At 36.3% G+C, this 21,283-nt stretch overlaps 1 protein-coding gene across 4 annotated transcripts; it reads right to left on the bottom strand.

Annotated features, from left to right (window-relative positions):
- Positions 1-2,588: 2,588 nt before the first annotated feature.
- Positions 2,589-21,163, bottom strand: LOC105334256 (uncharacterized). 4 transcript variants are annotated; one of them, XM_011437629.4, is made up of 2 exons: positions 20,829-21,163; positions 2,589-6,155 (listed from the first exon to the last, which is right to left on the bottom strand). In XM_011437629.4, the coding sequence occupies exon 2, from the start codon at positions 6,049-6,051 to the stop codon at positions 4,558-4,560; it is 1,494 nt and encodes a 497-aa protein (XP_011435931.3). In that variant the 5' UTR covers positions 6,052-6,155; positions 20,829-21,163; the 3' UTR covers positions 2,589-4,557. The 4 variants fall into 4 exon arrangements, with proteins under 4 accessions (XP_011435931.3, XP_011435932.3, XP_065921464.1 ...); XM_011437630.4 differs by lacking the exon at positions 20,829-21,163 and adding an exon at positions 10,680-11,051; XM_066065392.1 differs by lacking the exon at positions 20,829-21,163 and adding an exon at positions 6,407-6,520.
- Between the last annotated feature and the right edge of the window lie 120 nt (positions 21,164-21,283).

Raw genomic sequence — 21,283 nt, 5'->3', positions numbered from 1 at the left:
GGGCGACACACCAGAATATTTGCCCTGAGGTGACAGGAAAGCCCTGGAGTGTTATGTTGCCCGATGCCGAAGATATTGTCGCCCGAGAAGACATGTAATATATGTTATATAACATTTTTTAAAATAAGAATCTTTTTAAGACTATATTAATCTTATTAACATGAGATTTTAAATATTAATGCATCTTCATATCTTACAATTCAATTTTCTTGTAAAATGTTGATAGATACTTTTAAAAACAAGATAATTTTTCAAATTGAATAATTAAAGTAAGTTTCTCTGCATAGCAGACACTGTCATGACATTAATTTTTTTTTTTCGAGGAACTGTTTACGTTTGCTTGTAGCTAAATTTCGAACCCGACGTAATCAATATGCAGAATGATTGCACGCAAGGGTGATGTAACAGTTTCGGTAGGGCAATATATTTCCGGGAGGGCAATATAACTATTTCCGGTGTGATTCAGCAATTTTCAAGGCATAGTAATAAAATTATCTCATTTGTGACATAACGAGAAAACTTATTCAAAAATGTTATATTATACATACATTACATGGCATCGAGGGCGACATACCACTCCAGGGCTTTCCTGCCATCTCGGGGCAAATATTCTGGTATGTCGCCCTCGATGCCATGTAATATATGTATAATGTAGAGCAGAGCGGATCAGAAACCCTTGACTTGGGAAGATGGTATATTATATAATCAGAATATTATTTCCCTTGCGCCGAACAGCATTTCAACCAATAAAATAAAGTAAATTTGTACATCATGTATTCTCTACTAATCACAAGGAAGACGTTATATAATAAGGATTTAATTCATTGCATATGGTACTGGAGAATGAAAGTGTATTGTACATTAGCAACAGCACATACCTCATGGTGGAATTTAAAAGCCCATTCAGAACTGGATCAAATGTATCTTGAGATAATATATTTCTAGTATTTATAATCGGTTCGACCGGGTCCCATTTTACTGTGGGTGCGCTTGATTTGTCTACACTGTTGTACACCTGGTGTAGATGATTTACACCATATAATCAAGCGAAATTTTGTGTAGTGTTCAATATGGACGCCAAATAGTGACAGCTGCCGAGGAGTTCCGTTTTTAAGACAATTCTTTTAATAGCTTTTGAAAATAAATAATTTTTGTAATCCATTGCTTACCTTGCCAGTTTTCAGGTACATGCAAAGTACAGTATGTGTTTGTTTCTTTTAAATAGGCTATTATATAAATAGTGCCTGTTTGGGAGGGTAACAGTTGAAATTGACACCCCGAGAAAACCATTGTCAACCGACGCGAAGCGGAGGTTGACAATGGTTTTCGAGGGGTGTCAATTTCAACTGTTATCCTCCCAAACAGGCACTATTTATTTTGTTATACTGAATGTCTTTTTTAAAATTTTTAAGAAAATTTTACTGCTTTTATATAGGAATAACGTGAATTCTACAGCGAACCGTACGCGCATAATTTTCGCGCATGTAACATTTTTTAATGTTACCCGTTGCCAAGTGCGTTGCTAACGCTGAGGGTAATAGTAAATATTATTAACTGCGTCTTAACCAATCAGATTTCAGTATTTAACATGAAAGTATAACAATAAATATTATTAACTGCGTCTTAACCAATCAGATTTCAGTATTTAACATGAAAGTATAACAATAAAAATTGTTTAGTTTATGTTAGGAGAGACACAATGCTCAGCAAAAGAGAAAACTTATTGTCAAGCAAAAAAAAATTATTAAAGTGAATTTACAACTGAAAAAGTATAATCTGGCAAAATTACTAGAAAGCTAGTGCATTCATATGCATTGAAAAATTACATGTTCAATGTATCTGTTGACTTTTGCTGACAAAACATGTTTTTTTTATATAAATAAAAAATACAAAGCTTTTGATATTTTTTTCTTATGCTTTGAACACTTTCATATTTACACACGCAATATGTGCTACAATTAGGCTATCAACTCTAGCATATTTTATGTGCTGACAAAAGAAATTCTGCAGATTTCTCAGTTTACCGTTTTGCCGCCATATTGAAAATAAGAGTGTAATTTCCAACACATGCCCTGCACAAAGTGTAGACGGTGTACACGTAAAGTGTCCACTTTTGCACTTGATTATAGAAAAGTGTACACAGGTCGTTAGGTGTAGACAAATCAAGCGCGCCCTGTAATTTAAAAAAATACTGGATGACTTCCAAATCTATGCTTTTTACTCCAAGGTTTACAGAGGTCATGTCTCTTAGAAACCAAATCCAAGGACAAGCTGCCCTTTAAAGGGCATCAATGCAGGATATCATTGTAAAAAAGGGGAAGGTAAGGTAAAATAGTGGGCGGATTTCATATCAATTCTACTTACAAAAAAAACAAAAACCAAAGTTCGCCACATCAATAATTAGTCTAATTAGCTAATACAATTACAGAAGCAGAGCCGGTGTATGCCTGCATTACGTGATTATTGTAAAAGTAAACACAGGCGCCATGAGATGGCGCATCTTTCTTTGAGTGAGTACACAAACTGTGAACTTAAAAATTGAGTGTTCGATTTTCATTCTCGTACGCAGATGAAACAATTATGCAGTGTTTTGTCTGAGACGAGGTAATTCTATTTATTGTGATCGGGTGTCATAGACTTCATAAAACATTCATATAAAACAGAGCACACGGATAGTTCTGTACACATTGTGTCTGACAAAGACAAATAACAAATACGAATAGTTCCTTGGTATAAAAAAATAACAAGAATATATACAAATAGTTATGTATACTATACCGTACAACAGGGGACTAACCATACAGTGTGTATGTATATGCCCCTACATCTACATAAAGAAGCTATTGAATGAAAATACATTTTCTATTCTAAATTATATTCATGCATGTCAGAAAGTTCTGGTTCAATTCTCAGATATCCTTGGGTTTTTTTAAAGTAAGCACTAATAATAATAATAATAATAATAGAAGTAAAAATAAAAATGATAGTACGTAATAATAATATTAAGAATATTTAATGTATAGACAATAATATCGGTATAAGACGACACGCCATCAAAACCTGAATTAATGATAAAACCTAAACAATTAAAACTTGTACCGTACAATATACAGAATAAAATAATGGGACACAGAGGGCTCGACAGAGAGACAACAGTACGGACAGCAGACGACGGACAACGGACAAAATGAACCCAAACCGAGGCCGTCTAATCTATAGCTACACGTCTGTTTCTTGTATAGGTCGACGCGGTGTAAGCAACAATATCCGGTTTCTAACTTGGTTTCTCTTAATTAAAGATAGCATTTTAAATATATTTTTCTAACATTATCGGCGGATGAGAGATTTCAATATATCCATATATATGGAAAGTGGTCTGAAGATACATTTATGTATTAATAAATTTCAAGGAATTTGTAATTACTTTAAATAAAAAACATAGAAGGCAGCATAGCATGTACTTGTACATTCATATTAACAGAGATATTAACATGTATACTGTAGTAAACTGACGAAGAAACAGCTGACACGATTCGGGTTCTCATCAAATTTTCCACCCAAATTGTTTTCATCCGAGTTGCTTTCAACAAACATCGTGTTAAAGAAAAGAAAAGTCGAGTTAAAATCCGATTGATTTAACTCGTTCCGGGTGCTTATCCCGACTTCCTACTTCCAAACGACGATCTGTAGAGTTGGAGAATGAAAACTCGCCTCGTGTGACTGCTGCACTAGACTACAAAATTACTGCCGTCAAGTGTTGATGACGTCATAATGTACAAACCATTTGTGCGTTAAAAAACTCTATTGTGATAAAAACTGTTTTTACAAGTTGGAGAATATTACCAAAAAAAACGTTAATCATATATCGACAGAAATATACTAGTAAGTGTTTGCCCTTTATGAACATTGGGATGACGCATTTGATGTGGTAACAAAGTCTAAACATAGTCCAGCAATGATTTTACTGAACCGACTGCTATACTTATATTGTAGACATAGATCAGTTAGATTTCTTTTGTCTATTTTAATTATAAAAGTAAGCAAAATGTTAAACACAAAGGGTGGAAGTTACTATATACCTACTTAACAATAACATAAATTCAAATACACACAAAAATATAAATAAATATTATTTACTAAAATCTAATATTTCGGAAACAGTTTGATTGTGCAAAGTTTTAAAAAAGCTTAATAATGTAACGAATATTTATAATGCAAGGTATCTCCGCTAGTTGCATGTTCAATTCGTTTTTCTTGCCAAATAATATCGTATCAAGAAATGACAAAGTTGGGTTTCATGATGTTAGTATCACTCAGCTACCATTGTGCGGTCGCCGTTCTATAACGACGATTCCTGCGTTATCACAGATAACACAATACCATATACAACCATTCTCCATTCACATCAGCTGGTTTTCATGGGCAATCTCGTCTTGTCTTATTGCATTCATTAATTATATTAGCACTAATTAAGTAATGAACGTATTGAAAAATCATTCTATCACGAAATGCACACTATTATGCAGGTTACTTGGATAACAACGTTGCGACGAAATTTTAGCTTTGTGAAAACTCCGCCATCTCGAAGTTCCTGAGAATGTCATCAGAGAGAGTGAAGGAATCCAAAGATTCGTTGTCTTTTTCGCTGTTTGGCTTCGTTAACCTCTTGATGCGGTCTAAGCACGACTCGCTCCTAAATATCCCGATCAGAGTTCTATGGGGCCCCGGTTTATGATACATGGCTATTTTGTCTTTCCTTGCAATGCCCGGTTGTGATTGGCTTTGGAGATTTTTCTGGACGGCCGCACTGTCGAGCTTCACTAACACTTGCTTATCACTGGTGTCCTCGTCATCACACAGGTCAATGCAACTCTGGGGATGCAAAGTCCTCTTCAGAGTAAAGCCACGCGCGTCAAACCGCATTATGTCGCTTGTCAAACTTTTTGAAGACGCGGCTACTTTAGAAAACATCAAAGAACTGTCGTCTGCACCACAAGACAATGAATGGGTAATCCGTCCATTTGGAGTTCCACTACCTTCTACATGGACTGAAACTTGAGTCAAACTGACCCCTTCGGTATCTGGAGAAGTGGGGGGACTCACTTGAATCTCAGGGGGGATTTTGCCCTGGGTTGGAGAAGTCCTAAATGCGGGATTGTCAAAACATGACCCACGATCCTCGCCTTTGGTCGCGTCAACAGACTTACTTTGCATATCGTGATGATCACAACTCTTTGAGACGCGATCTTGGAATGCCATTCTCCTTTGATGACGTCTTTCATGACGCAATGCTTGGCGTTGTCCAGCACGTGCGCGAATATTGGGAAGCGATGAAGTTTTAAGCCATGTGTCATAGAGATATTTCCTCCTTCGTGCCCGACTTGGGTTAGGGGAAGCTTCACAACTGTCTCTCCATTTTCGTTGAATTTCTGGTGTGATGATCAGAGCAGGTGTACTGATGCTGAGAGCTTTGAACAGAGTAGGGTATCTCTGCTCCATAGCCTTTTGTTTCGCTGTTCGTTTTGGGATAGGAACCTGAATTCCCCGGAAGTAGTTTTTCCTGAATTCGTCGATGATCATGTCGTACAGAACGTCTCTTTGCACGTTTTTGACGTTCACGTTGTGTTGAGGTAGAATGTTACACACGTACTTCTCCTTGATTTCACAGTAGAGAACCACAGCGACGATCATCACAAAGAACCCTATTCCCATAAAGACCGGGCCCACGTAAGCCAGCACCCTCAGACCTTCGACAGTCTCTAATCCAGTACCGTTTGCTGTACCGTTCCGGTTTTTCGTTTTATCCTCTTCAGGAATCCCTAGAAACTTTATAGGATCGTACCCAATGAAACTCATAAGCGTCCCACTGATTAAGATGAAAACTCCCACGGTGGTCCCAATAAGAGTGGGCCATAAACAGGGCATGCGCACACATTCATACCATTTAAGTTTTCTCTGGACGACATTTTTTCTTGAAGGCCTCCGGGAAAACCATGACCTGCCAGAAGAATTCGGATTGTTGAGGTGTATATGCGCCCGAGGCACAAACATTGCGCGTCAAGCGTCCGAGTCATTCGGACGTTTTCTCACTCTGTTGTGGACACGTCTTGTACAAGACATTGGAGAAACTGAAGCATAAGGTAGCCGTCACAGATCTGAAGAGAGAGCAATCAATAAAACATTAACAGCAACAGTATTTCCCAATTAATACTAAAGTTTACTTGTTTGAATTCCTCCAAGAATTAAGAGTAAACATTCAAAAAGAATTCCAGACTTTATTTTACGCAAGACCGATCAAACACAGTACTTATTTACAGAATCCATGAATAATACAACGGATTGAAATATCAGGAGCAGGTGTTGCGAAAAGATACTGTAATGTTTAGAAGCCTAGTTTTGAGCTTACATTACCACCAGCAGATATACCCTATACAGTTTTACATTTTGTCAGGTGACAGAAAGTCAAGCAACAGTCAGCCAACCGGGGTTTCGTAATTCCGAACCTATCCATACGTTTTAAGGAGAGTATGTTCTATTAGCGCATTAAATTATAAGATCGCATGGTCTCGATAATCGATAGATTGGCTCTGACAACACATACAAGAGGCAGTTTATATTTGTTGTAGCAATTCGCCACTTTCTTTTATGTACAGTAGAGTGTTGTGAATTATTTATATTACAGTTACAAAACTTCGCCAAGAAATTGTTGATGCCTGACTGTTAAATGACTTATTGCACAGAAACCGTTTGAACATGCCCAACTGTTTTTTTTCTGAATGCAGCTAATTCAGATAAAGTAAGATTACAGTGCCTCCCAGGGAACCTGAACTGAGGCGTAACACCGGTGTATGATCTACATGTAATTCCTAGTATCATACACAAAGCCCTCAGCCAGACCCATGCCGAGAAAAAGCTCTTTTATATAATAAAATCTGGTCCAAAAGACGCGAGAGTGCATCCAGTATTCATTAATGACAGTCTTAGAGTAGACATGTACAGTCTGGCCCTACCGTCACCCAAAAATTGCAAATCACTCAACACGGTTCAACTCAAATCATATTAAGGTATGGTTGTGGCCATTTTTAGACTGTATTGATCTCCGTTAGAAAAAGAGTTCCGTATAAAGATATAGGAAATACTCAAATTAAAAGATCTGGAAAAGGATTTTTTCACTAGATAATAGTTTGTAGCTAAACAATTCATATCTAAAAATTTAGGGCAAATATAATGATTAAATTGTTCACCATTCAATCTTCTTAAAAGACAAGTGCTTAGATTTGAGGTCAGTGATCAGATTTAAGTTTTGACTTTAGGAAAGTTGGTAATTGTATGTCCTGGTTTGTAAAGGTTTTCATCCCCTAGATACCCGGTCCTCCCCTCTTTTTGAGCTGATATATGACTGAAATGCTCTAATTTCTCTTACCCTACATCCATAGCCACTGACTCTTACCAAGCTACTATATAAATAGTGCCTGTTTGGGAGGGTAACAGTTGAAATTGACACCCCGAGAAAACCATTGTCAACCGACGCGAAGCGGAGGTTGACAATGGTTTTCGAGGGGTGTCAATTTCAACTGTTATCCTCCCAAACAGGCACTATTTATTTTGTTATACTGAATGTCTTAATTTTTTACTGCTTTCATATAGGAATAACGTGAATTCTACAGCGAACCGTACGCGCATAATTTTCGCGCATGTAACAATTTTTAATGTTACCCGTTGCTAAGTGCGTTGCTAACGCTGAAGGTAATAGAAAGGATTATGAACTGCGTCTTAACCAATCAGATTTCAGTATTTAACATGAAAGTTTAACAATATAAAATGGGCAGAGGCTAACAGTCAGCTTGCTCTGCCTAACAACACCGCTATATAGCAGGCTCACTGTCAGCTTTAAACCTTACTGCGTAGACAGAGTGTCTATGTAGGGTTTCATTTTGGCCAGAAAGCTTTGGTCCTGTATATAGGACTGTGCATATGTACATGTATTTACTTTTGTCAAAAAAAATGTATTCGAGACCTTTAGACCTCGTTTTACGCCCAAACCGTACAGTTAAAAATGAGCGGGTTTAAGAATAAGGCGCCCCATTTTATGCGGAAAACAATTAAATGAACTACGACGTGGATTTAACAAGACCTCTCAAATGAGCACCGGGAAATACTCGGAACAAAGAGGTAACGACCTGTTCCTGGCTAAACGGTGCTCGGAACGCGCAAACCCTCCAGGGGAAGGCTTTCTATAGAACGTGACAGAGATTACCGATTCTTATCAGCAATTAGACCGCATGGCGTTTTATGACTGAATAAAGTCACGTGATATTTGGAGGAAGTAGACAGAGTCGTCTGTGTCAAATATCATTTGGTCCGTACTCCATTCGTAAATCAAAGGATGTTTAAATATTGACAGAGGACACGTGTTGTCATCCAACTATCATGTACAATTCCAAACTAGCAGTGATATAAACCGAATGCTGCATATGTGCCTTTTATTCAAATATCGATAATGAAGAGCATGCCAGAATCGATCGATTATAAAAAAAAAACATCTCATAAATCCCATTCTATTCTCCAGATGTACAAATTCAATTCAATAAAAACTGCGCGTAAAATACTACAGGAGCTGTATCGTGTATATCAACCATAAAATACATTATTGAATGAAACTTGTAAAAACTGCGTTTACCTCTGCGCATTAAAGCAATCCAGAAAGTTTACAACCAGGTAACAATGTGAACTCCGTATACAACCAGGTAACAATGTGAACTCCGTATACAATTATTGTAATAACTCCTATAAATCTCATTTTTATCAATTTTGTGTACTGTGATTCTTCCAAGAGAAGGATAAAAATAGAATTGCTGTGTGTTATACCTATGTACATCTATAGAATATTACATTAACTGTACATTTAATATACATTTCAGCTAAATTAGAAGTTTAGTCAGTATCTCGTCGACTGCACTACTACATATACATGTACAGTTTAGGATAGTGGAATCATTTTAATACTTTTTTGTGATGTTAAAGTGGAGATCGTCTGATTTTTTTAAATTTTTGACAATATAAATAAATGATTTAAGTAAATACTTTTTAATCGAGCAACCTCTTCTTTATGTCTCGGCAATATCTACAATATAGTCCCAACAAAATGAAAGCATCTGGTTTGTGTCTGAACAGTACATTTAACCGGCATAACAAGGGGCGTCTTGTCAGCGTAGATCACAAGCTTGAATCTTGTCAGCGTAGATCACAAGCTTGAATTTCTAAAGTGATTAGTTTACATTATCATGAATTATATATGGGACACGGAATCTACGAACATTACATAGAAATCACATTTAGCGGCTATAGACGATGGGTAAATTGAATAAACTTGTTAGAGTCTAAGATTATCGATCTGGGGGGGAAAGCCACGAATGCAGACAGAATGGGAGTCGGTGCCGCGAGGGGTCCGTGAACTTATCCACGCTACACCAGGGGACAGTCTGAACTTATCGGAGTCCAAACTGGAATCCCCCAAACATCCGTTACGAAGAACAATAACAAAAACCGCGGCCATTCCTTTCGTGGTTCGCGTTAGCGGTGGAATAACACATCATCAAAAAATGGCTGACCTCTGATCGAAACGAAATCTCGTTTTATTAAAAGATAGCATGTACCTTACTCCATAGCTGAGTGGATAATGTGTCGGGCTTGTGATCTGTACATCCCGAGTTCGAATCCCCAAGGTGCTTTTGTTGTTAATTACGGAATTATTTTTTTTAAGATATTCATTTTTTTATCCCCAAAATGCAAATGTTTCGCTTATTTGAAATAGGTACACTTTATTTATCATTATATCTTTCAAAATAAAAATAATTGACTGTTAATTTGTGTGACTTTTTCCAGGTGTGTTATTCCACCTTAATAAATTTCTCATCACGAGAGCGATCCTTTTGTCTAAAAAAAAACTCTCAATATTTGATGACATTATCTTGTTATTGCAGAAAATATTAACTTCGATGAAATACGAATTTTCTCATCAACTCAGCATGTTGATATTGTCTGTTGTGGGTTTAATCTGTTACTGTCAACGTTACGTAACCGAGAGACCACTAAGATGAGGGGAACACTAATATCTAGACTGTATCGGGCACAAACCCGGCTGGAGACGATATATGTCTTAGAAACAATCATCATAAAAATGCTTTAGTTCGGACTTATATTGGCATGCAATAAGAAAAGCCTAGAGAACACAGAAGGCCCGAAAAGAGCAAGGTCTCTCATAAAGGCGAGCAAGCCATCCCAGACTGCAGACAACTGACGACGGCTTATTTAATATCTGAAATATCACGCAGCTGTGGACAGTATATCGCCAATGGCAACAAATAAAAAAACTTTGATAAAGGTTAACTCTTAACAGTCCCACTTAGTGTGTGGAACCTACTTTATATAAATCTACATAACCTTACACATTTATGACGCAAAAAGAATAGTGTTTTTAGGTTTGTTTGTGGGGGTTGTTTGGGGGGTTTTGGGGGTGGGTGGGTTTTTTCGTTATTTTTCTTTTGAAACAACGGGATTAATGAAACAAGAGCCATCTGTTGAATTAACATGCGCAAGATCAATAAGAATGTCTTCCTGAGATTCGCTTGTTTTAAAAAGATCTTTCACTTAATGAGACTCGTCCAAATTGTACTCACCACAACCAAAATGTCCAGATGTTCCCATTACAAATCACACGATTTTACACGGAGCGTGGTTTCACAATTCCTTGGAAGCCTGCGTCTCCCGAAGAAGGCGGATTATTTACACATCAGAGAAAAAGCCAGGGAGAGACCGTCTACTAGGCAGCGCACAGCCCGGTTATTAACGGGGTCCAAAGAACATTCCATCGCTTATACTATCACGTCCAAAAATCAATTTAGTATATTATTGGTGAAAATCAATTAGCTTTAAATTGGTTGGTTTACAGTGCTTTCAGTCATTTAGCGGTTGTGTTGAGATAATGTTACAATGGCGACGGACCGGTCTCCTCGCGCAAGGAAACTCAAACACGTTCCCTCTCGTGTCGTGTCTGGAGAGGGATTAATGATGAAAAAACTCAAGTAAAACACACTGTATTTGAAATCGATCGCTTGATACCCAGACATAGTTTTTTTTAGGTGTATATAACCTAACCTCCATTGTTCAAACTCTACGTTTTTAAAATTCGGATAAATAACAAGTTAATTGAAGACCAGTGATGGTAATTCATTTAATGTAATAATATATTTTTACAGTTAGGTATACATTGATTAAATTTGATTGACTGTACGAACAATATAGTAAGGGTTCTATAGAAAAAAAGTGTACGCTACTTCATAAACAACTATATGACATCACACTATCTATTTTCGTCATCTATCGTCAGTGCGGGATAATTATGACAAAACATTATGCACACGCCTGGGTATACCAGTACAGGTAAAATGTAATCACTATTAATATACAGACGGGTGATGACAGTCGGGTCCGACATCACGTGGTCTCCTCACCTCTGTCAGCGTTACACGTGCTGAATCCTATTCTGTCGGGGGGTTAATGTCATTTCATATTATTCATTAGCTTATGTAGATAGATTTTCGTCAGTAGTAGAAATACTACGGGTATATTTTGTTAATTTGTAATGTGAAAATAAATTCATTCAAACTATTATGTTGAATGGTAGTGCAAATCTTTTAAACTTTAAAGAAATTCGTTATCAACGTGTTAAATTTTATCATTATTCACCTCTGCGGAATTCAAAATCAGTTCGCTATTTCCGTAAATTCGTAAAATCCGAATTCGTTATGACTGTAAAATTTTGCAAAGATTTGTTAAGAATTTTACCGGAGAATCAAAACAATTTCGCTATATCCAAGAGTTCGCTATATCCAAATTCGTATTAAACGAGTTTTACTGCTGAAGATCTGATGATTACATTAAACCAACTGGAGTTACACTCCACTATTACATTAACCAACAAAAAACGTCGCCAACGATCACATGAACACACCAACTTTGCCTCTATAGTTAATTTACCAACCAGCATACGCCCCTATGATTACATCAACCAATCATAAAAGACATAAACCAACAAACTACACCCCTATGATAACATGAACCAATGAACAACACCCCTATGATAACATGAAATAATAAACCACGCCCCTATGATAACATGAACCAATAAACCACGCCCCTATGATAACATAAACCAATAAACCACACCCCTATGATAACATGAAATAATAAACCACGCCCCTATGATAACATGAAATAATAAACCACACCCCTATGATAACATGAAATAATAAACCACGCCCCCATGATAACATGAAATATTAAACCACGCCCCTAGTATAACATGAACCACTAAACCACGCCCCTAGTATAACATGAACCACTAAACCACGCCCCTATGATAACATGAAATAATAAACCACGCCCCTATGATAACATGAAATAATAAACCACGCCCCTAGTATAACATGAACCACTAAACCACGCCCCTATGATAACATGAAATAATAAACCACGCCCCTATGATAACATGAACCAATAAACCACACCCCTAGGACAACATGAACCAACAAAACATGCACCTAGGTTTACATGTACAACCTATCATTCCCTAATGATAACATAACATAATCCAGCATAAATCATGTGCTCATGATTACAAAACTGTAGAAATGTTAATCCCCATCAATTGCATGATTACATAAACCCACCAAACCTGATTACATTCCTGACCTTACCCTGACAACATAAACAAACGAAAATTAACCAGCCATGTAACCGTGATTACGATGCAAGTCTCCAATGACATAATCAAAATCACCCTCTATTGCTGTGTTTATAAAAAGATGTCGCAATAATCAGGTTACGTAATCCGTGCATGCTCCATTATACACTTCCAGGAATGACTGCATACGCGATCACAATTTTTCCTCGAATTATTAATTTATCCGGCTACGATGATTTCTCCATATCACGCTATCCAAAGCAGAACTGTTCCCTAATAATAATACACCATCATAACGTAATTATAATATTCTAGCAAACCTTCATACCTATTAAATAATTGTATATTAAAAAAAAATATTACCTTATTATTTTAACTATATAAAATCAGCAAAATCAACATGCATATCTAAGTTACACCACGCAATGAGATTCAATAGACAGTCTTAAGAACCCCCTTGTCCCTGTGTTTATTTAGATCATGTAATTAAAACCACCCAAAACTGGATGATTAATTTCATATTCGTCATAATTATACTTAATAATAATAACATAATACTACTTAATTATAAATACATTCATGCTTTGCACTTCCAACGAAATCAAAGTATTAAGAAAAGCAAAACGTCCAGCATGTTGATAAGTGTTCCGAATTTGAATTGCGGTTTTTTGGGGGGGGGGGGTTGGGGTTTTTGGGGTTTTTTTTTTTTGTTTAGTGAAAATTTAAAACTTTTTTACTTTCAATTCGTTCGAATTCTATATCATAACATGAACATCAGCAATGAGACTCTTCAAAATGTATGATATGAATGTAAGTAATATACAACATGACCTTATTAAATTGAACGAAGCCACTCAATATACTCAAGGGGAGTCAACTCTTGTACTGACTTCATATCCTTGGATGTCACGGAACTCGTTGATTCAGTGATTGTTCGCTGTGTAAGACATCCGAGGAGTTCCGATGAAGATGCGTATGGAGTACATGGTCCTCATGTGACCGTGATTACCAATTAGTTTCTTACAAATTAGTAAATTTGTGACCACTCTGTACCAAAAATGCAAAATATCCTCAATTCACATTTTGCTTAATTACTCGATATTTATAAATACCTCAGGGTTTAAACGATGTTCATTCAAAAGTATGAAAAAATTACAAGATTTCTCAGTCGAAACGCCCCTGTTAGCTTATCAGGTTTCAATACAATGCTAAAAAATGTGATGTCTGCGGGGATTTTGTATTGCAGCAAGCCCGGATGATAACGTTGAAAAATTGCGCGAGGTATTCCGAATGGAGAAAAGATGTAAAGATGAAAACGATTATAAATCTCCCCGTAAGAAAAATGTTAATGTGTCAATGATGATGTCTTGGAAAAATTTCCCATCCATCGATTTCAATTGCACTTCTTTCACAGATATGTGTATTTTTATTAAAAATCGTCCAAATGTGCTTCATAAATATCTTGGGACAGACTATAATATAATATTTAATACTGTTTTGTGTGACATGATATTACTGCTGATGCACCTCACCATTTTGTGAGGAATATCTTTATTGATGATGGTTTATCCCAATAATCTACACATGAACAAGGCATTTATTTGGGAGAGTTTAATCAGAAAAAAATAGGATTCTTTTGTCCAGAAAAAAAATTTTTTTAAAGCTAACGAAACACGTTTATTAATACTGATAATTTTTTTCCTCTATTATTAGTATTATTATTCGTTAAATCTGTTCTTTGATAATTTGATATTTGATGGATATTAATTTGCCTTTTTGGCCACGGTTGTTTTTGAAGTATAGCTCATGCCTAAAAACATATTAAACGCAACATTATTTTTCGCAATTTTATCAAATTGACGGTAAAAATTTCCCATCTCACCAAAAGAGGCGTTTTTCAAAACAGCCATATAGATAAGTGTAACATGATTTTAAACTTTTTTACAAATTTCAGAAAATGCTCGAAAATAAAGTTGCAATATTCTGTCGTGAAAAATGAATCTATTTAACAACATTTTCCCTCGTGTCTCTCCAATGTATTCCTAAGAATTTCAGCCCAGCCTTTTCTTACATGCAGTGTTTTACGATGTTACATAATATGATCTAAAGCTAAATGCATTTTCTTTACCAGGCACGTAGCATCGTTTTTATAACTTTTAAAGTGGGGACCAGACTCCAGAAAACTTTCCTAAAAACGTAAAAATCCTGATCCGTGGATTGGGGGGGGGGGGCTGCACCAGGACATAAAACTTTAATTTCCAATTTTAATATTCCTTCCATTTACTTCAATTCTTTACATGCTCACGAAAAAAAAAATGAAGGGGGTATATAGTCAAAATTGTTTGCTGCGAGAAAAATCGGGGGTACCAACCCCCCCCCCCCAATTGCTACTCGCCTTTTTACAAACTTTTTGAACTCGAAAAAACACAAACCAAACTGCATGCTGTTGTTATTACAAAACATGTACCTATGTTACCATGGCAAATTACCTTACAAATGAACATTGGTCAGTTTTACCAGTAGATTGTTAACATTGGATAGAAAAGGGATACATTAAAACGTGTAAATAGTCCAGGGCGCCCCGCCCTTAAATCACTGATTGAGAGCATTGTCACTAGTTGAATGAGATCGTAGCAGCTAACCTAGCCGCTAGGTCGTAGATATCTAGGTCTATTGAACGGACTGCTAGGTTAGCCGCTAGGTCTCAGATTTGAAGTTGAGAATATTCAACTAAAGACTAATCACATCGACATAATTTGTTAATTTCATCGGAAATATACATACATGTATTAAAATTCATTTTCACTTAAAGGAAGAATAAAATATCACTAAATAAATAAATTTCATGTTTGTTACAAACAAGTTACTAAGGTGTCCATCTTGAATCCGATGCTTAGCATAAAAAATTTAGGCTACGAATATCTACCTATCGGCTAGGCTAGCCTAGCTTACCGTTCAACTACGTAGCCCAACGTAGCAGCTACGATCCAGCCCTGTACCTGAATGCATGGGTATTGTTGGCGGCAATGTCTAAATAACCTTACTGTCTACGGTACAACATGTGCGTGTGTTTATCAGTAGAATCACAGCCTCATTTCATGGGCGGATCAAGAATATTTTTTCAGGGGCGGGGAGTGGCATAATTGTGCTTGCCCGGGGGGGGGGGGGGGGTCTAAGGCCTATTTTCGGTAAATTTACTTCGATATGGGAATTTGATAGATATTAATTATCCCGGGGGGGGGGGGGCAAATCCCCCCTTTCTAAATCCAAGCATGTATTAAATGCAACAAGGTATGTGCTGTTCAATTTTGATTCCAGTATGTGTATAATGTCTGGGTTAGTTTATACCAAGCTTCGGCATCAGAAGCAGTTACATGTGTTACTGACGAGACCAGAAAACCACATCAAAGATCCCGTACTGTTAAGGATGACTCGGTGAAGAAGAGCACTCAAAAACACCATTTTAAAAATAATAACAAGAGACCGTTCGATTGGAATTCTGTAATATTATTGATTTCATCTTATACACTAAAATAAAATATAATTATCTTCTATAATCTTTTGTTCAACACTTCAGCGGGTATAACTAATAAGATGGTTTAATATCTTCGTAAAATCACTCCTACATTAGTCCTTATCATTTATCACAACATGTCCGTCATAGCACTTCTTCGCCAATTTTCAAAAACTTTCATATTATACTTTTATGAGGTTATGTAATAAGACTGACATCGACAGTGTCCTTTTTTAAAGTGCCAAGACGGTGAATCTTTTATTATTAAAACGTGTATCTTTTTATATATATATTTATATAAAAATATACACGTTTAAATGGTTAACCAAGCGGACTGGATTGAAATTAAATTGTTGCAAATAAATATGACAACAAGATCTCTAAGATCAAAGGTTATTAATTAAAAAAGATGTATCGAATTTGTTGTTTGTTATTTGATTTGTGAAATGTAGCCTACAAAAATAAGTCATTTACCAGCAGTTGCACTTTAGTCATAAGCTAGATGAGCGATTGCACATAAAGTCAACACGAGGTACAAAAGTACTTATTATCAACTTTCGCTGCTCGTTGGAAATAAAGCCCCATCCAGCTCCTTCAGACAAAGATCACATTTGCAGACGTTGCGACTTCGCAACAAATTATCACCCTTAACAAAGTCACGCGTACCCAAAGCATTGCAGGTGAATAAACATCTTGGACTTGATTTGTATGTTCAGGCATATTGTGACGATGTAGCCTTCCACCTTAATAATGTCATCTTTAAGATGCCAACGAGATTATTTAAGGTAAAATATCATTTTGCTAAGAAAGACTACTCTCAAAGGAAATATTTACTTGTGCATGTTTGTTCACTTTTGCAAAAACCAAACACGTGCGCCTTAACAAAACACCGTCAAGTGACACCTCTCGGATTTTGCCCTGTAATGTATCCTTTAAGTATATGAATTTCAATGACAATTTGAAATTTTCTTTGGAAAATTTTTTATATTTGTCTATCAGAAAGAATTATTATAGTGTTTTAAATTTTCTTTTTAAAAACGCAAAATGTTCAATAAGTTAAATACATAGGGGTGATCCAGTCTTAGAAATGACAACATCCGGGCATCAATTGATAGCGACTAATGGGAATCTCTGGTACTTTTCACAGACTAAATAACGTGTACAATTATATCTCAGTAGAATTGACCGGATGAATCGATAAGGCCCACTAGTAATTAGTGTTCACCTGTATACGAGCCGGCACGTCATCGCTAGACTATCTGTGTTTGTTATATGGAATAAGTACCTGTCCAGCAATGTGTAACGTTTTATACTGTAATGAAAAACAGATACTCTAGACAGTCATTCGGCTATGGTTTAAAATGAAAAAAAACACCACAAGTCCACGAAATGCCCACAGTAGTGTTTAATGACTTTGACGAGCCCCACCAAGAGTTGAGAACCAGACTGTGGAGGATAGCAATTCGGACCAACTGCTGTATCATAACAAAGTTTTCAATAGACAACAAACACTTAGGTAAGGGACCAGCGCATCCGGTCCAGACTGGTTCTACAGACATGAAAGACCGAGACAACAAATGAATGAAAGCATCTCAATAGAACTTTCCTGAAAATTTGCCTCGAGTGTAAACTCCTTCATCTGAATAAACAGACAAGAATTAAAATAAGCAATGGAAGTATATATTGTTATTAATGAGACATCTTGTTTGGAGATGAGGCGGAAGATTACAACTATACAGACATGATGCAGACGGTCTTTCGCACCGGTGTTTTATAACCCGGTAGGTGGCGCGAAGTGTTCCGGAAATGGAATCACGTGATTCAAAGAATACCGCGGACTTTATCTGATCTTGATGAATTTAAGAAAATTTTCATGGTTCATGCCTTTTGGGGAATTTAATTTGACAAAGGGTAACTGTAAAGTATTGTGTGAACAATCCTTTAACAGTTCAAAGAAACATGCCAACTGCAATGCAGGAGTTCATTATCAGAACTCAGTGATAACCACCTGTCTGTTGCTACCCTACACAAACAAGTAAAAACATCCACCCTCCTTCACCGCGCCATAAGAATAATCTGTTTCGTCCACTCGAAAAAAAAGAAGCGCAAAAACGGCGTAAACACAACCAATAAGTCAACAGCTGTTCTGTGTTGTTTCGTCAAACGAAATTTGATTTGTGTCAGATATTAGTTTTAAGAATTAAGTTGTTTATTGGAAGGGAGACTTATAATCTAGAAGAAAACAGACATATTTAGTACGGTTCGTGGTCATAGAAACAGAGTAGTGACAATTTAAAAAAGGATTAATCGAATTTCAATGACTGTGCGTAAATGGCAAATAATGATATCTACTCCAATCACAGTATATAATGTACGTGGAAGACTTGCATCATGAAATTAAAAAAATACTTAATTCTTACGTCAACAAGTGATACGTCCAATTTTTCTTCGAATATTCTACGTCATAATGACGTCATTTGGACTATTTGTAACAATTTTGCAACAAGTTGCAAATCAGTTTAAGATTATAGGCGCTAAAATGGTACTATCCTGGAATCATTAAAATTGACGAACAAGTTGTAGATACAAATTACAGTAGACTATAATCCGTTAATATAACACTTCTTTAAAACAATTTCAACACTGATAACGCCTCAATCAATTGTCCTGGTAGAGTAAATCTTGTAATCAAGCAATTTGGCGACAAATCGCTGGAGCCGGACAATTTTCTGAAAATTGGGATCATAAACAAGATCAATAAAAGAATGTTAGAAGACGACGCGTAGAAATATGGTGCACACTGAAGACGGCAGAGTGCTCCAGACCTTGATTTACAAGTCGGTATTGATAAATAAATAAACTTGTACTATATTCTTGATTTTGTGATTAGACATTTTCAGGATGAATGCAAATACAAAAGTGTCTGGATGACATCTCTATTTATGTTGATAAAATGCAATGCTTTGAATGATTGAGACTGTCGATTTTCAGTGTGCATAGATTCAATTAAATTAACAAAAGTAAAATTATCTGAGGTCTTGTTTTACGACTTTTATGTCATTGACCCCATCTTAATTTAGTTAGAAACAAATCCTAAAAAATCATCAAAGCTTTAATGAAAGCAATAAAATATCGACAACATAATTTACATGATGTCAACAAACATCTAAACAACGAATATATGTACTAATATTCAACAGACTTTACAAGCTTGCGTATTATAGCTCAACAAACTTGTGTTATCGTACTAAGATTAACAGGTATCTACTGCAGATTCAAAAGATATCTATACAATGTCTCAACAAATCTCTGTACTGAGATCTAACTTATTCCCTACAAATATTCAACAGATATACATGTATGTACATGTACATGGTTTCAACAAACATCTGAACCAGGGATCAAATGATAACGCATTAGGATTCAACAAATAAATTGTATCGAGATTCAACAGATAATTATAGCTGTTGAGCTAGAGGTCAACAGATATTTGTACGAGTATTTAGCAGATATCTGTACTAGGATTCAACAGATATTTGTACGAGTATTTAGCAGATATCTGTGCTAGGATTCAACAGATATTTGTACGAGTATTTAGCAGATATCTGTACTAGGATTCAACAGATATTAGTACGAGTATTTAGCAGATATCTGTACTAGGATTCAACAGATATTTGTACGAGTATTTAGCAGATATCTGTACTAGGATTCAACAGCTAGTTGTACTACTTTTTAGAGGATAACTGTTCTAATATTCAATATATATCTGTACAAGACTTTAAATATCTAAGTGCTTTAATGTACGGAATGAAAATTTGAGCAACGCGCTTTCAGACAGGATTTAGATAGGAAATCCTAGTTGATCCACACAAATGAAATATCTTTATTTCTCATCTTTGTTTACGGGGTCAGTAACTTGTGTTTGACATCAAGGATCGGAAACAAGCTGTTACTACCCACCCACAGTGACCAGTTTGTTTTTGTCTGTCTGTCCGTCCGTCCCTCCATCTAGTCCGTCTGTTTGTATTTTTTTTATCACTCAAATTAAGAACCGATATACCATCGTGTTTGGTAATATAAGAGCTTTGAATTAACTTGCTACATCATACTCATCTGAAAACAGCGAAAGTTTTAGCTATCATAGAGAATAGTTTGGACGATAAAGCTAAGCTGACAACACGGCCAGGATCCCGCCGTGAGCGTTTTAATGGCCTGTGATAGGACCCACTCCAGACCGATTATTATGTCATTGCATTATTCAAAACTATGTTTACAGTTTCACTGACTATAACTGAATAAATACTAAACAAACAAGTCAAAATACATTAGATCGATCAGAGGGACTCGTCCATTCGCTGCTCGTCAAACGACTCGGGAGCATTAAATTATTCAAGTATACATCATGAAATATTTATCCGTAAATGCTTTAGTCAGGCTTGGTTACATAGATATTTTTTTTCAAAAGCAACATTGAAATGTGAGAAAAACTAATATTTGAATGAAAAAATATCCTTATCGGGAATCGGTCGCTTTTGAATCCATCAAAAATCTAATCTACCTGCTCCTTACCTATTTCTCGAGAAACCTGTCCACTTGTTCCAAGAAGCTGCATTCCGCTCTCTGGGTTAGTCCATGTATATATACAGTAAGTATAGAAGCTGAGTAAAGGCGGTTGTAGCTCCATAGCCCTCACTCTCTCAGAATCGATAATAGCGCCGTATCATAGCGCTGCCTGCTGTAGCAGATTCACAATCAATTCCTTTTTACTTGGCCATATTAAAAAAGCCCAGGAATCCCGGACATATTATATTCCGTAAGTTAGGGGTGTGATTAAAGTTAGCAGGTACATTCAGGAGAGATGGACCGGAACATGGATTCGGAAAATAACCTTGTGGAAAGTGGACTCTGGGGGATCCGGAATAATGCTGATCAGGAGAGAGAGAGAGAGAGAGAGAGAGAGAGAGAGAGAGAGAGAGAGAGAGAGAGAGAGAGAGAGAGAGAGAGAGAGTATGCTTATATCAATG

The sequence above is a fragment of the Magallana gigas genome, chromosome 7 (assembly GCF_963853765.1).
Source record: "Magallana gigas chromosome 7, xbMagGiga1.1, whole genome shotgun sequence".
NCBI lineage: Eukaryota > Metazoa > Mollusca > Bivalvia > Ostreida > Ostreidae > Magallana > Magallana gigas.
This window is presented reverse-complemented; position numbering and strand designations above follow the sequence as displayed.